Below are 15,555 nucleotides of genomic sequence, written 5' to 3' on the forward strand. Positions count from 1 at the left end.
TTGATGGAGTGTTCCCGGAACGCAAACTTAAGGGAAAAGCTGATTCTTGATTTTAAATTATTCAAATGTAATATTGGCATATTCCATAGCATTTTAGCAGAGCCTTCTTCTGATGCTGCTAGAATGCTATATAATTTTAGCTATAATTCGGCATAATATTTATAAATTGTTATATTTAGTATAAGGTACGATGGGATTGACATCGTCTTTCTTTTTTTTTTTTTTTTTTTTTTTATGAAATAAGGGGGCAAACGAGCAAACGGGTCACCTGATGGAAAGCAACTTCCGTCGCCCATGGACACTCGCAGCATCAGAAGAGCTGCAGGTGCGTTGCCGGCCTTTGAAGAGGGAATAGGGTAATAGGGGAGGGTAGGGATGGGAAGGGAAGGGAATAGGGGAGGGTAGGAAAGGGAATAGGGTAGGGGATTGGGCCTCCGGTAAACTCACTCACTCGGCGAAACACAGCGCAAGCGCTGTTTCACGCCGGTTTTCTGTGAGAACGTGGTATTTATCCGGTCGAGCCGGCCCATTCGCGCCGAAGCATGGCTCTCCCACGTATAAACTTTCTGTACAAAAATCCCTTTAAAAAAAACAAAAAAAAAAAACTATAAGATCGCTTAACAAAAATGACGGGAAAATGCGCAATGTTTAATTTTGGGTCTCTTTGGTGGGGTGAGGAGTGAGCGGGGTGAGTGCGGGTACACAATTGGTAGATCAGGGACTAAGTGGGTCGTGATTGGCTGATCGCGATTAGACAGTTACACTTTATTAGTAAATATTGTCACATATATTGTACTGATCCCTCCAGCTTTACCGAGCAACCAAAGTCTTACCTATATCTAAAGCAAGGCCCATCACAAACCTACGAAAGAGCCATCATTTCCCCATGAAGATAGCAACATTAATAACGATTTGACGTGTGTTTTAGATAATCGTCTCTGAAGATAAAGTGATTCCAGGCCTTATATCCTGTGATATATTGGCCTGGCCCTACGTAGGCCCTGGGAACGATTACCGGCGATTTACGAAAGCTAATGGCCGGACTGAATAAGACGTAAACACGTAATTGTTTTGCCATGTAAATCATACGCATTCGATGTAATCCTACGAGTCAATTATGTTTTTATAGTCTGGAGACCATTCTTAGTTAACATATTATTTGCTTAGTCAGAAATCAGAATGATTTTTTATTTTGTTAAAGTTCATTATTTGTGTGAACGTTTATAATTTTGGCTGACCTTATATCTCTATGTCCTATGTGACGTTCACATTTGTCTTGCCTGAATGGATCAAAATATTGGGGACTCTCATTTGGAATCTTATTGTTAGCTTTAGAGAGTCAGAGGCAGCCAACCTTCGTCACTTTATATAAGCTGAAGGTTTTTCTGCACATGTCCTCTAAGAACGACCAGCGACTGTGGAGTTTGGATTGCAGTTACTTTAGGAGGTATCAAGTGGTTATAGGTCTACCTAACTTTCGTCGAAGTATAAAGCTCTATTCGTATTATTTTTTTCGATATGACTATTATAAGAATCTCGTCTTCCATTGCCGGATACTTACAGTTGATTCGTCAGTCTTACCACCCTATCAAAGTAACCCAAACACCATAGTTGCTGAATGTTTATACCCCATCAATCCCCAAGCGGCACCCGGCTGCCGAATATCAATTGAAAATCTATTGTGTCTTCGATTCCCACGATCGAGGTATTAAGGCTTGTACAGAAAAACTTTAAGTTTTTTAAAATAACTAAGGTCTTGCTGCCCCTGGCTGTTACTCTATTAGTGGCCTCTTTAGTCTTTCTTACCTTAACACCTGGTTGGTGCACACGATGACTGGTCGCTGGGAGTTCTCCAGGTTGTCTTTCAGCTGCAGGACAGCGTGCACCCACATAAACTGTCCGCAGCGCCGCTGCAGCCGCAACAGCGCTATGCAGGACCGCTCCTGCTCCGACTGCGTTACTGTGGAGGAAGAGTTGGGTAAGTGAATTGGTAAAAGCCAAGGAAGAAATTGAGCTTGCTTGTTGGTGTAAGAGTGATATTATGAGTTTAATTATAGTGTTTGCGTATTATTTTGCATAGCAAGTGGTAACATACTTAGTAAAAAGTACCTTCGGTAAGACAAGTGCGTAAATGGTTTTAAAATGTTAAGATCTTATGTCTTTGGTATCTTATGGTATTTTCTAAGTAAAAAAATATAATTGAAGTTGTAAGTCAGATAATAGACTAAAATATACATGTTTGAAATCCCTTTTTCTTTCTAACCAAAGAAATTGAAAATACACATTCAGTTTTAGTCTGTTGCAGTGTTTCATCACTTTTTAAGGTGTCCTAATAGAGGTACAAGAGCTTTAGTGTCATACCTTAAAGCTCTTGTATTTCAATTGTATACAAATGAATAATGCAGTTGTATCCGGGTTTTTCTCCACTATATCCTGTTCTATATATAACTATGACCTCATGATGAGTATATGTTTTTTGCACTTAACATTAAGATAAAGGTTAAAATGTAATTGAAAAGGTTAATTGTGTTTATTCAGTAAAAGATATAATTGGTTCAGGGTAAGTTTGGATTGTATGGACTTCTATTTTCCGTATGAAGGTCGGTTAAGTGATTTCCATGGCTAAAATAAGATAAAAATAGAGCTTTATAATTTATCGATACATATTTTTATTAGTAACAGGCTAAACCCTCGATCGCGGATTCTTGGAAATCTATTGTTATTCTATTGTTATCGCGGTCGCATGCGAATCTTGTGGTTTGAGAGGTTAGTAAGTTTTAATCTAGAAGCAAGCTATTAATTGTCAGGTTTATCTACTTAAAACCTACACAACTAAATTCTTGCCTTAATAACTTACTAAATAAAGTGTTTAGACCGTAACCCTAGATTATAGTACTTAGTCAGGACCTAATAAGCACCTATTGTTAGACAATTACTAGTATTGACAGTAATTAGCGGCTAGACGTATCTGAGTCTAGACTTAATCAATAACGATTTATAATAGCTGCTAGATCGGAGCTAATAAATGGATTAGCCGGTTTTAATGATACTCAAGCGGCGTAGGCGATTTTCAACTTTGAAATAGAGATATAGAGTCACAATTTGTGAAACTTAAGTAAATACTAATTAAGAAGTGTTAAAGTGTAGTTTTAATTACTGTTTAGAAAATTTAATTTTCCGTTACCAGTAAAATAAACATTGTTATTTGTCATTATGTGTTTTTGTTAATTTCTTTAACTATTTTTTAACAAAGTTGGCTTGAATAAAAAATGGATTTTACATTAGATGAGACTCATGAGGCCCGCGACTCCGTTGCGCCAAAAATCGTTAATCGCGCGGGAACCGTACATTTTTACATTTTCCCGGGATAAAAAGTGTCCTAGTATGTCCTTTCTCGGGACTCAAAGTATCTCTATACCAAATTTCAGCGGATTGGGCGTTAGTGGTAACAGACAGACGCCCTGTATTAATAGTATTTGTGTGGATATGGGTATTAATATAAAAATATAAGGAACCGACGCTATAATGTTGATTTGTTCTAAATATACGTCAGTGCATTTACGTAAATTGTTGGAACCATATAAATTCGGAACCAGGGTATACTTCGGCGCAAATTCTTATTTTTTGGTAGTTTAAGCTTAAAATCCTTCAGAAAAGCGTAAAATTACTATGTGTTTCCATATAAATTTCAAGGAGTCCCATCGATTTCTCATGGCTTGCATCATCAGATCACCACTTTTATGATCATGTTATCAAATTTGAGCTACATCTCATTCCACAACAAAAGGATTTTGGAAATCGGTCCACAAATGCCGGAGAAGTCCGCGAACCATTATAAAAAAACTGAAATATATCCTCCTCCTTTTCGGAAGTCGGTTAAAAAGTAGCCTAAGTTATTCCTTACTACATCAGCTACGTGCCTAAAAAAGTCCTGTCAAAATCGCTCCAGCCGTTTCAGAGATTAGCCGGAACAAACAGACAGACAGACAGACAGACATACAGACAAAAATTGTAAAAAATGTTGTTTTGGTATCTGTACCCTATAAACTTTCTTATATATTTTATTATAACGCCTCCGTGGTCTAGTGGTACAGAGCGCGGCTCTTGACTCGGAGGTTGTGGGTTCGATTCCCGCGTTGGAAACATGTTATTTCCAAGTTTGGTTAGGACAATGCAGGCTGATCACCTGATTGTCTGACAAGTAAGATGATCCATGCGTCGGATGGGCATGTAAAAAGTCGGTCCTGCGCCTGATCTCTCGCCGGTCGTGTCGGTCTTCCGTCCCACTGGGTTATGAGAGTAAATGAATAGAGAGTGCTCTTGTGTACTGCGCACACACTTGGGCACTATAAAATTACTCCTGCGTAGCTGGCCTGGTTTCAATGAAACCGGCCACCGTCACCGAAACCGGTGTAGGAGTTATTACGAGTATTATTATTATTAAACTTTCTTATGCATGTAGTAAAAAACGGTTCTTTCAATATTACGAACAGACACTCCAATTTTATTTATATGTATGTATGTATGTATGTATGTATGTATGTATGTATGTATGTATGTATGTATATATGTATGTATGTATGTATGTATGTATGTATGTATGTATGTATGTATGTATGTATGTATGTATGTATGTATATGTATGTATGTATAGATGTATAGATTAAATCGATTTTAACGATGGGAAACAAAACAAACCCGATATAGACAATGAGGACACGTTTTGATGTTATGCTAATATATTGCTCTAATTACGTTTGCCGCGTTACTTGGTATTAAAATATGAAAATTGTATGGACCAGCGGTCTAGTAAATCAACAGAGAATGAAATATACAATCGACATAGACATCTGATGACGTAATGAGTTTGAATGAGTAAAATGATTTAAATGTATAATAATTATTACGGTGCTGTGTTTGGAGTAGTTGGAAGTAATATATTTAAGCTGTATATAATATATTATATCAACGCTAGAGATCTTTAATTAGCTTTCTTTTAAACACTGACAGAGTTGTGTATGTACCATCGAGGAAATTGATTTCTAGGCAGTTGACGGACCAACCTTATGTGGTCGGCTTATGTCAAGTCAATGTTAGCTGTGATCGGTCGGATGGATTTGATGTCACGCGACCAAATTACTTGGATCCGCCATCTGCTTAGGAATCAACTTCTCTGGCGGTACTATCAGAGAAATTAATTAATAATGGACCCTTACTGTTTTTTTTACATGCGTAATGTCGGAAACGGTACGATGTCAGGATAAAATAAGCGTATATTTTATTCTGACATCGAATTTACTAATGATTGAATGGCAAGAATTATTGATAATATAAAAAATTCAACACTTTTGATAGTGAAAAACGGTTGATAAGGAAATTGTTAGAAATATATCAATAAATTCTAATATTTGTATCTACCGCGTCAAATAAATCAGGGGACCCGAGTGGTGTCGTGAGAAAAGACATTAACAGCAATCAAAATGGCTGACAATATACAATTGTTCGTTCGTTGACAGCTGTCATTTGTCGTGTAAACATTAGCTCCGTAAAGAAAATTATTTAAAAATATAAACAGTGCCTAATTCAACTTGTGAACTCTACTAAAGTACTAAGTGTATTACCATAGCCACCTGTGAACGTTATCTCATAAAACAATTCAGTGTGTATTTCATAAAAAGCAAAAACATTTCGTGAAAGTGTTTCGTAACTAACTTGGCCATAAAATTAAACCATAGAAAATAAGGATAAATTTAAAATCAAACAATTTTGTATCTCAAATCTGAAGTGAACAATAATCCATTATAAACTGATAATAAGTGATTTTAAAGTAAATCTGCAAAAGTGAACAATATTTTTATAATTGTTACCAAAAAAGGGTAGAGTATAAAGAGCTACTTCAAAACATCAACGGTGACTTCTATCAATCCTTTGCTCTATCTCGCTCTAACAACCAGTGACATAAGACATTTAAAATTTCGTCACCACTGCTACTGGTTCAACGGCCGAGTGGTACAGCGTGAAGATTAAGCTCAAACTTCCATAAGACCGAGGATCGAATCCAACATTACAATATTATAATTATTTGAACATTTTAAAATCAATATTCTACTTATTACATTGTGATTGACGAATAAGATTAAATTCTTATTTTATAAACAATTCTCATTCTAATACAACATAAACAGAAATTAACTGTGACGAGTAAAACGCCATCTATCGGATATTCAAAACAACCTAAACTATGGAAGACAATAATAATTATAATAGTATGAACATCACATTTAGAAAACCACGCACCCTTAAGCGAAGAAATTCGGACATGGACATATCCAACGTAAATTTAGACGACTCTTTTATAAGCCTCACGGAAGACATGAATACTTCATCAAAAACTATGCCCAACACCGATGAATGCAATAATATGTCTGAGATTGCACAACTATTGCAAAAAATTGAAGTCTTAGAATCTGACAATATTAGTGCTCATAACGAAATCATGAACCTAAACATGGAGTGTACAGAATTGAAGAAAATAATATGCGATAAGGATAGACAAATTAATTTATTAAAGAATTTGACGAGCACTGCAATTACTCCAGTAAAAAATAACTACTCTCGAAAATCTCTCACCCCAAATTTACAGAAACTAAATAGCATTCGTACGAAAATATCTCGATTCTCGCCTCTTAACGATATGAAAAATAACATGACAGATAGAATATCTGAAAATTATAGCCATAAAATATTATTATCGTCCCATTGCAGAAACATGCAAGATCTTCAACAGAAACCATTATCTATCCTAAAAGAACATAGTAAAGAAAAAAGTTACTTTTCAGAAATAAGGACCACAAAAAAAACAATATACATAATTGGAGACCAACAAGCCCGTGGACTAGCCTCACAAATGTATTACGACCGTCAAAGGAAAGAGGACAACACATACAATATCTCCAGCATAGTTAAGCCTCATGCACCGAGTTCCGAAATTCTCGATTCTTGTAAGAAATTATTGACATCGCTTAATGTAAAGGATATAGTCATTTTGGCATTTGGAGGTAACGACTCAAATCCTTATAAATTTCTATCAAACTTATGTAATATTCTCTACATGTTTAAAAATCAGAACGTTTTTGTTATTAATGTGCAATTTAATCCGTATGTTAATGAAATGTTATTAAATAATAATATTAATTCTATTATAAAAAATTATAATAATTGTTACTGTGTTAATTTTAGTAAGAGTAACATGTTTTTAAACAATCGTAACCGTTTCACAAAAATGTTAAGCTTTAGACTACATGTTGAAATAGACTTACTTTCTTACAGCAGACAGTTTTTAAAATGTAGTAACGTACAATACACAGCTTTAAGACATTCACATCACAACAAAAATGGCGATAACTGTATACTTAACAAGCCTATCTCATCACCGAAAAAGATAAAAACTTTAAAGCAGAAAACAATGCTGTCATATTTTAACAAAATTAAAACGAACGGAACGATACAAAATTTAAATACCTCTGATTATACAAGTAAGAAAGAAAATAATAATAATAAGCTTTTTCTCAAATAAAAATATTACATTATTTCACCAAAATATAGCAAGTATCTTAAGCAAACAAGATCTTTTCCAAGCGACACTTAGTGATCTCCAAAAAGAACTTGATGACGTAGACATTATTTGCTTATCTGAAACTTTCATAAAGAAAGGATCCATTAGTAACCTAAATATAAAAGGATATACTGTTGCGTCCTCGTTTTGTAGAAATGAACGGAGGGGAGGTACATGCATTTTATTGAAAAATAACTTAGATTTTAAAATACTTGACATAAAAGAATCGATACCATATATATTTGAATGTTGTGCTGTTGAAATATTACAATATAATTTAATAATAATTTGTATATATAAAACTCCTGACTCCAATGCTATGATTTTTTTAAATAATTTAAAATCTCTCCTAAATCGTTTATTACGAAGAAATAAAAAAAATGTTATATTATGTGGTGATTGGAATATTGATCTGTTAACATGTAACAAATATACTAAAGATCTGATAGGTATTTTGTCTAATTATAATCTTACGAACCACATTATTAAACCTACTCGTAAAAATTCTTGTCTCGACTTAATTGTTAGTAACTTATCAAGAATTGTGGGAGCGAATACTCACTATCTTTGTCTATCAGACCATGAAACTGGACAGAGCATAACTTTTAACTTGGATATTATAGGTAAATGTAAAAAAACACCTAATGTTTGGTTTGAAAAAAAAAGAGATATGAATACTGAGAACCTACATAAATTTCAATCCTGTATGTCTGCTTTATCTTTTGCAGAAGTTTTAGAAGACAATAATACTGAAAGCGCATTTAACAAATTTCACGATATTATAAAGCTGTTCTATGACCTTTGTTTCCCGATTATTAACGTAAAAAAAGTTAACAAGCCAATCAAAAATTCCTGGCTCACGAAAGGTATAAAAAAATGTTGCATAAATAAACGACGATTATATTTAAAATACAGACTTGATTCATCTAATAGAAATGTAAAAAAAAATCATTATAAGGACTACACGAGAATTCTTAAAAAATGTATTTTAGCTGCTCAAAAATCAATCAATACTAGTCTAATAAAAAAATCAAAGAATGCTTGTAAAACTACTTGGAATGTAATAAAAAATAATTCTCAAAATAAAAGTATGAATAAAGGAATTCGTGAAATAATACTAAATGATAATAAAATTACTGACATCCCAACAATTTGTAATGAATTTAATAATTTTTTTATTGACATATCTAAATTGAATAAAATTGACATTTCTAATAATACGAATTCATTTAATCATATACCTAATAACCCAAAATCTATTTATTTGACTCCAGTAAATGAAAATGACATATTCAAAAAAATTAAAGAACTAAAAAATTCGTTCTCCACAGGACATGATGGAATATGTACAAGAGTGATTAAAAAATGTGCCAAAGAACTTTCCTTACCATTGGCACATATTATAAATCTGTCGATGAATCAAGGACATTTTCCTTCCGCATTAAAAATTACAATTGTAAAGCCATTACATAAAAAAGGTCCTTCAGACCTATTAGGTAATTACAGGCCTATATCCATCATACCAATTATATCAAAGATATTTGAAAAAGTCGTATCAGATAAAATCCAGACATTTATTTCTTTGAATAATTTGCTTAGCAAAGAACAATTTGGTTTTCGAAAAAATAGCTCTACAGCCCTTGCCTGCTTTAACTTAGTTAGATGCATCTCTGAAAGTCTAAACAAAGGAATTCATGCCTTGGCTATATTTCTTGATATGAGCAAGGCATTCGATTGTGTTGACAAGAAATTACTTCTTCGGAAGCTTGAGAGATATGGAATAAGAGGAATAGCTTTAAATTGGATAGAAAGTTACCTTGAAAATCGCCAACAAAGGGTCGAAATAACTGTCATAGAAAATAACTCCAAGAAAACATATACCTCTAACTTCCTTACTAATACTTGTGGCGTTCCACAAGGAAGTGTATTGGGGCCTTTGTTATTCCTTTTATACATTAACGATCTACCTATTTTTACGGACCAAGAGTGTATACTGTTTGCAGATGACACAACACTGATAATTAAATGTAAAAATAAAAATATGCTAAAAACTATCGCAATTAAAGAGTTAAACAAAATAGTTAAATGGTTGTATAATAATAATTTAAATATTAACATAGAGAAAACAAAATTTATAAAATTTCAATCTATAAATAAAAAAGAAAATAAAATTGACATCACCTGTAATATAAACAACAAAACTAATTCAATAGAGGAGGTTAATATGACAAAATTTTTGGGAATAACTATTGACAAGTACCTTAACTGGAAAGCTCACATTGACACTATTGTAACAAAATTGGACCGGTTTGTTTACGCTCTCAATAGATTAAGACAAATTGCATCGAAACAAGCTGCCTTGACTGCTTATCACGGATATGTGTCCTCAACTCTACGGTATGGAATTATACTATGGGGCAATTCAACCGATACTACTAGAGCATTTAAGGTCCAAAAAAAATGTGTAAGATCTGTATGCGGCGCAGGGTATTTGGACAGTTGCAAGCCGCTGTTTAAAAAGTTGAATGTACTGCCTTTGCCTTGTCTTTACATTTACGAAACGGCTATATTTGTTTATAAACATATATACTTATTTGCTAAAAACAAGGACTGTTCTAAATATAGAGGTAGGAAACGTGAAAACTTGTGCATTCCTGACCAGAAAATAGCTCTATTTTCTAAAAATGCATACTGCATGGCTATCCGTATATATAACAACTTACCTAACGATTTAAAAAAAATGTCATTAAACAAATTTAAAAATAATTTATTTCAATTACTATTAGCCAAAATGTATTATACCATTGACGATTTTATTAATGATGATAATATAATATTGTAATAATTATAAGTAACATTTCATTTTGACAATTTTTAATTTATTTTTTGCATATTTGTACTGTTTGACATTTGATTAATTTATTATAATTTTTACTAACAATATTGTACTGCAACCTATGAATAATAAAAACTAACTGCAACTAAATATTATGTGTCAAAGAATTAAGAAAATTAAATGTAACTTTTATTTCCACAATATTTGCACGTCGAGATGTATCCGACAAAACATGAGCTCTATTTCTCATTGTACCATCTAATATTGTCATTACCATGTTTTTGCAAATAAACGTTATTATTATTATTATTATTAATTAATTAGTAGAGAATGCCACGGCGAAACGCCATAGACGTTTATGTCTAGATATTACACATTGCATTTACTTACACTTTTTAGAAAAATAGGCCTTTACATACGTAGTGGATGATTTATCCAGTATTTTCAGAGCGAAGTAACCACTCGTCAAATACGGTAGTGCCTGGGACAAGATTTAAATGTCCGTATACTTGCCCAAGCACATACGGCATTCTCGGAACATAGTCGGCCTAGTCCAGAGGAAAGAACTAGTCAATACGTCTGGGACCAACTATGTGCGGGTTTCCTCACGATGTTTTCCTTCACCGTACGAGCGTCTGTATTATGTACTTGAGACCAGAAGATGTCTCATTGGTACACGCCCCCAGTCGGGATCGAATCTGCACCCTCTACGAAAGCTTTAAATCTTAAGCTCTTGTGAGAAAGCTTTAAATAACTTCAGTAAGAAACTACTTATGCTGCTGTCATCTGTAACCTCTCCAGGCTTAAACCGTTAAACCGATTTAGATGAAATTTGGTAAGGAGATAATATTTTATGGCCCCGGAAAGAACAAAACATTGTTTTGAAGAACGATTTTTTTGCTCAACGAAGTTGAAGTTCAACGGAGAAAATGTTGAATGTTTAAAGAAATGGAAGTTTGAGTCTATGCATAACATACATAAGTAATTCACTAATTGAAGTCACAATATTTAATTCGTTCATGATCTTATTCTGTATATATTTTTTGTTTTAACTAGCCTGAATATAACATTATTTAATTTAGTAAGAGCAATCCATATTTTAATATTATACATGCGAAATTGTGTCTGTCTGTCTGCTACCTCTTCACGCTCAAACCGCTGAACCGATTTGGCTGAAATTTGGCATGCAGATACTATGAGTCCCGGGAAAGGACATAGGATACTTTTTATCCCGAAAAAATGTACGGTCCCCACGCGATAAACGAATTTTGGCGCAACGGAGTTGCGGGCGTCATCTAGTCCACTTATAACTTGACCACAAGTTAATAATCTAAATGATACAATATGCATATTGCACTCAGGTTAATAAAACACGTCCTACTGAACATCCGTGTAGGTTTACGAGACCTTCGTTCATTGCTTAGGCCGAGTTTCAACAACTTTGTTAAAGCAGGTTAAATGCTTGTAAGTAGGTACACTAAATTCAACTCAGGCATACTTAAACTAGGCTTGAAATTAACTTTTGTAATTAAAAAAGTCATAAGTAGGTAAATTATATTGGTTTGGATTAGACTCTAAACCAAACCAAGTAACTTTAGAATTTAGACTTTAAATCCTTTTATTTTATGGGATTTCAATGCTGCGTACCCACGTAATTTAAAACTGAGGTATTTGACTGATGAAAATATAATTTCTTAAGTCACGCTATATTAGATCTTATAAATATTATAAAATCTCGTATGATCGTCAGATGCCGCGCAAAGGATGCGACTTCTAAAAGACTAATAGTTTACGAATTGAATATATTTATAACCAGGGTTTAGGTTACAATTTATTATTGGTGGTATGGGCTGGGTGTTACACTTCTAAGTTCTAGTTTTATTTACGGACTCGTATACATTATTTATGTCATGAATATCTTAGATTTTATCGATATTGCATAATGCGGGATAAATCTTAATTTAATAGTTAATGGTTTATTAATTTATACCACTTTGTTGTAGTGTTTATCTTTCCTAATATTAAGAGAAGAGTTCTAATGAATAATTTGTACGTCTTAATCCTTAGGTTAACGTAAGTTTTGGGCTTACCAAAAATCATTATGCTTCGTAGTAAATTACTAGCATTTAATTAGCGTTTAATGTTACTTACGGGGTGATGTTAATTTAAACGTCAATACGATCAGAATTTAGTATAATTAATTTTCAGTAAAGTGACAGACTATAATATTTCATAAAACACGCAGGTCTCCGACATACATTATCAAAGCTGTTGTAAAAAAGTTTTATTTCTGAATAAATTTGTATAAAACTTTCAGAACGTTGATACTACTAGTGCCTACCACCGGTTCGGGAACTAACCCGAAATTCGTTGTGAGATAATTACTGAAATTCCCACGAGCTAATTTAAATGTGATTATGTCAGTATTTTCGACTAAGTCATATCGTTTTCGATACAATCTTGAACAATACTCGGGTGACGGGTGTATTGTTTTCTAATTTAAGGCTTCGTACAAAATACCAGTTCAAATGGCCAAAAATGCGTTTGAACTCTATCATAACGAGCTTGGGTTTATTTTCGATTGGTAATTGCGAAGTTCACTAGGTAAAGATTTAGTTGCAAAATACATTGTAATAAATTGTATGTCTGTGGTTCTGTACTCAGTATACGCCTTTTGCTCTTTTACAATCTGTGTATGTTGAGACAATATTTTACCTTTTTACTCCCGATGACATTTCAGAGTTTGACATTTCTGAGTGTCTGTTTGTTCCGATGTAGCTTCCAAATGGATGCATTTTAATCATCTTCAGCTGTCGAGGTTCATCTACAAGTTGTGAATGTTATTAGCCTAATGCCGATTTTCCGCAACCTTTGTTGGATATCCAGGGTCCTATAATTTTTTACTGTTTTTAGGTGGCCTAAGTTTTTCCGACTTAGTTGACACTTAAGCATTGGTAAAAACATTTTTGTCTCATTATGATGATATTATGATATACTTTGCTGTAAAGAATATTAGGGATGGGATGTGGTTGGTACAAATAGGCAAAAGAGGCATATTTTGTGACTTCTCTTTCTTTTTAGGTAGACCGCGTGTTTTATTCGCTAATTCTGATATTATGATATTTTTCTAAAATCTTAGAAAAATATAAATAATCGGCCAAGTGCGAGTCGGACTCGCGCACGAATGGTTCCGTACCGTTATAGAGGAAAAATAGGCCAAAAATTGTGTTTTTGTATAAATATATGAGCCCCCCTTTAATTTTTATTTTATTTAAATAATATTATTATTTATTTAAGTAGACATATAACTAAGGCCTTTATAATAAATTGCCTAGCTGTTGCCATTATCGATTACGAGCAAAAAAGGCCAAAAAAATAATGTTTTTTGTATGGGAGGTGTATGGGAGCCCCCCTTAAATATTAATTTTATTTTGTTTTTAGTATTTGTTGTTATACTCGGCAAAAGACTACTATAACTAGACTAAGCTATAACTAGACTTCTGAAATTTTTACACAATCTGTAAAAATTTCAGAAGTCTAGTTATAGCGGTTCTTGAGATACAGCCTGTAGATAGACATACAGACGGACAGACATCGAAGTCTCAGTAATAGGGTCCCGTTTTCACCCTTTGGGTACGGAACCCTAAAAAAACGTAAATCATACCAATCATACTAAGCAGCTATAAGTTCTTTACCAGCATTCATTGTCTCGACTGTACACAATATGCTTGCATTCATTTTTTACTTAACATAATTATACCTATTTCATATCTAGATTTAAATTTAAGGTAACTCGAGTCGGCCATCGAATTATGATCTACGCAGAATCGAATAGCCGCGTGTCATTCGATTTTGAACTCTACCCCCTGATGACAGGGTTTATATTTGGGCAGGTGGAGGATGTTTGTACGAGTAATAAGGGTTAATGCCAGGCGGTAATTTGTGAAATCTCGAATGTTGGTTTAAAGGTAAACGTACACTGAGACGTGGCCTTTAAAATATTTTTGATATTGTAAAGGCTGCTTCAAAAACCAAAAAGAGTTGAAGTGCCAAAAAACCTACCAAAAAGCAAACTAAATTGCTGAATTCAGTTCGTTTCTTTGCACTAAAAATTATTAGTTTTGAAAGTAATTTGGCACTCAATATACACGAATAGAATAGAAACGACGAAACCAAGGAAAAATCTCGAAATCGTTTCTCAAAATCTCTCCGTACCAACACCAAAATCGGTTCAGCCGTTTACAGTCTGAAAAGGTCAGTCAGATAGGCACTCACATTCACATTTCTACAAAATATCCATAACCATACTAATATTTGACGACCTCTGTGGCGCAGTGGTTGAGCGCGTGGTCACTGGTCAGCGCTCACGGGTTCGAATCCCGCCGAACGGAACAAAAAGTTTTCAATGTTCCTGTGTCATGGATGTGTATTAAATATGTGTATCATTATAATAAAAATCTTTAATATATTATGTATATGTATATACTTAGTATAAAAGTATTAAATATAATATTTCCGTTGTCTGGTACCCGTAACACAAGTCCTTCAGGTACTTAGCGTGGGGCCAGACTGACGTGGTGTGAAGCGTCCATAGATATTATTATAGTATTATAAATGCGAAAGTGTGTCTGTCTGTCTGTTACCTCTTCACGACCGCTGATAAACGACTTTTGGTGTAACCGTGTTGTGGATGTCATCTAGTTAGTGATAACTTGTAGTGTGCGACACCCCTTTCGTAAGATTGACGAGTGCCATGATTGTGGTCTGTGCCGGCCGTGTGTTTATCCCGCGTCTCGATTTGCCTACACACTAAACTGTCTCAGTACTGTACATTGTCTGATCCAGATTCCAACCAGCTTGAACACAGTATCTGGCAATAAACTGGGTATTTGGATTTCGATTTCTTCATCATTGAATCAATGCGGGTTGCGTTTAATTCGACAGCGAGGTGAGAAATCAAAAATCCTTACTAATATTATAATTAATGTGAAAATGAGTCTGTCCGTCTGTTACCTCTTCACGCCTAAATGGCTGAACCGATTATGTAAGTCGAAATGTATTAAAGGACGGGAAAAGGACATAGACATTTTATGTTGTGAATTTC

At 34.0% G+C, this 15,555-nt stretch overlaps 1 protein-coding gene across 2 annotated transcripts in view; it reads right to left on the minus strand.

Annotated features, from left to right (window-relative positions):
• The window catches only part of LOC121735804, a 152,241-nt gene that overhangs the window by 11,469 nt on the left and 125,217 nt on the right, over positions 1 to 15,555 (minus strand). For both annotated transcript variants that reach the window (XM_042126765.1, XM_042126764.1), the window contains exon 9: positions 1,807 to 1,960. In XM_042126765.1, coding sequence (XP_041982699.1) covers positions 1,807 to 1,960 — 154 coding nt within the window. The remainder of the gene's footprint in view (positions 1 to 1,806; positions 1,961 to 15,555) is intronic.

Source organism: Aricia agestis, chromosome 18 (assembly GCF_905147365.1).
Source record: "Aricia agestis chromosome 18, ilAriAges1.1, whole genome shotgun sequence".
NCBI lineage: Eukaryota > Metazoa > Arthropoda > Insecta > Lepidoptera > Lycaenidae > Aricia > Aricia agestis.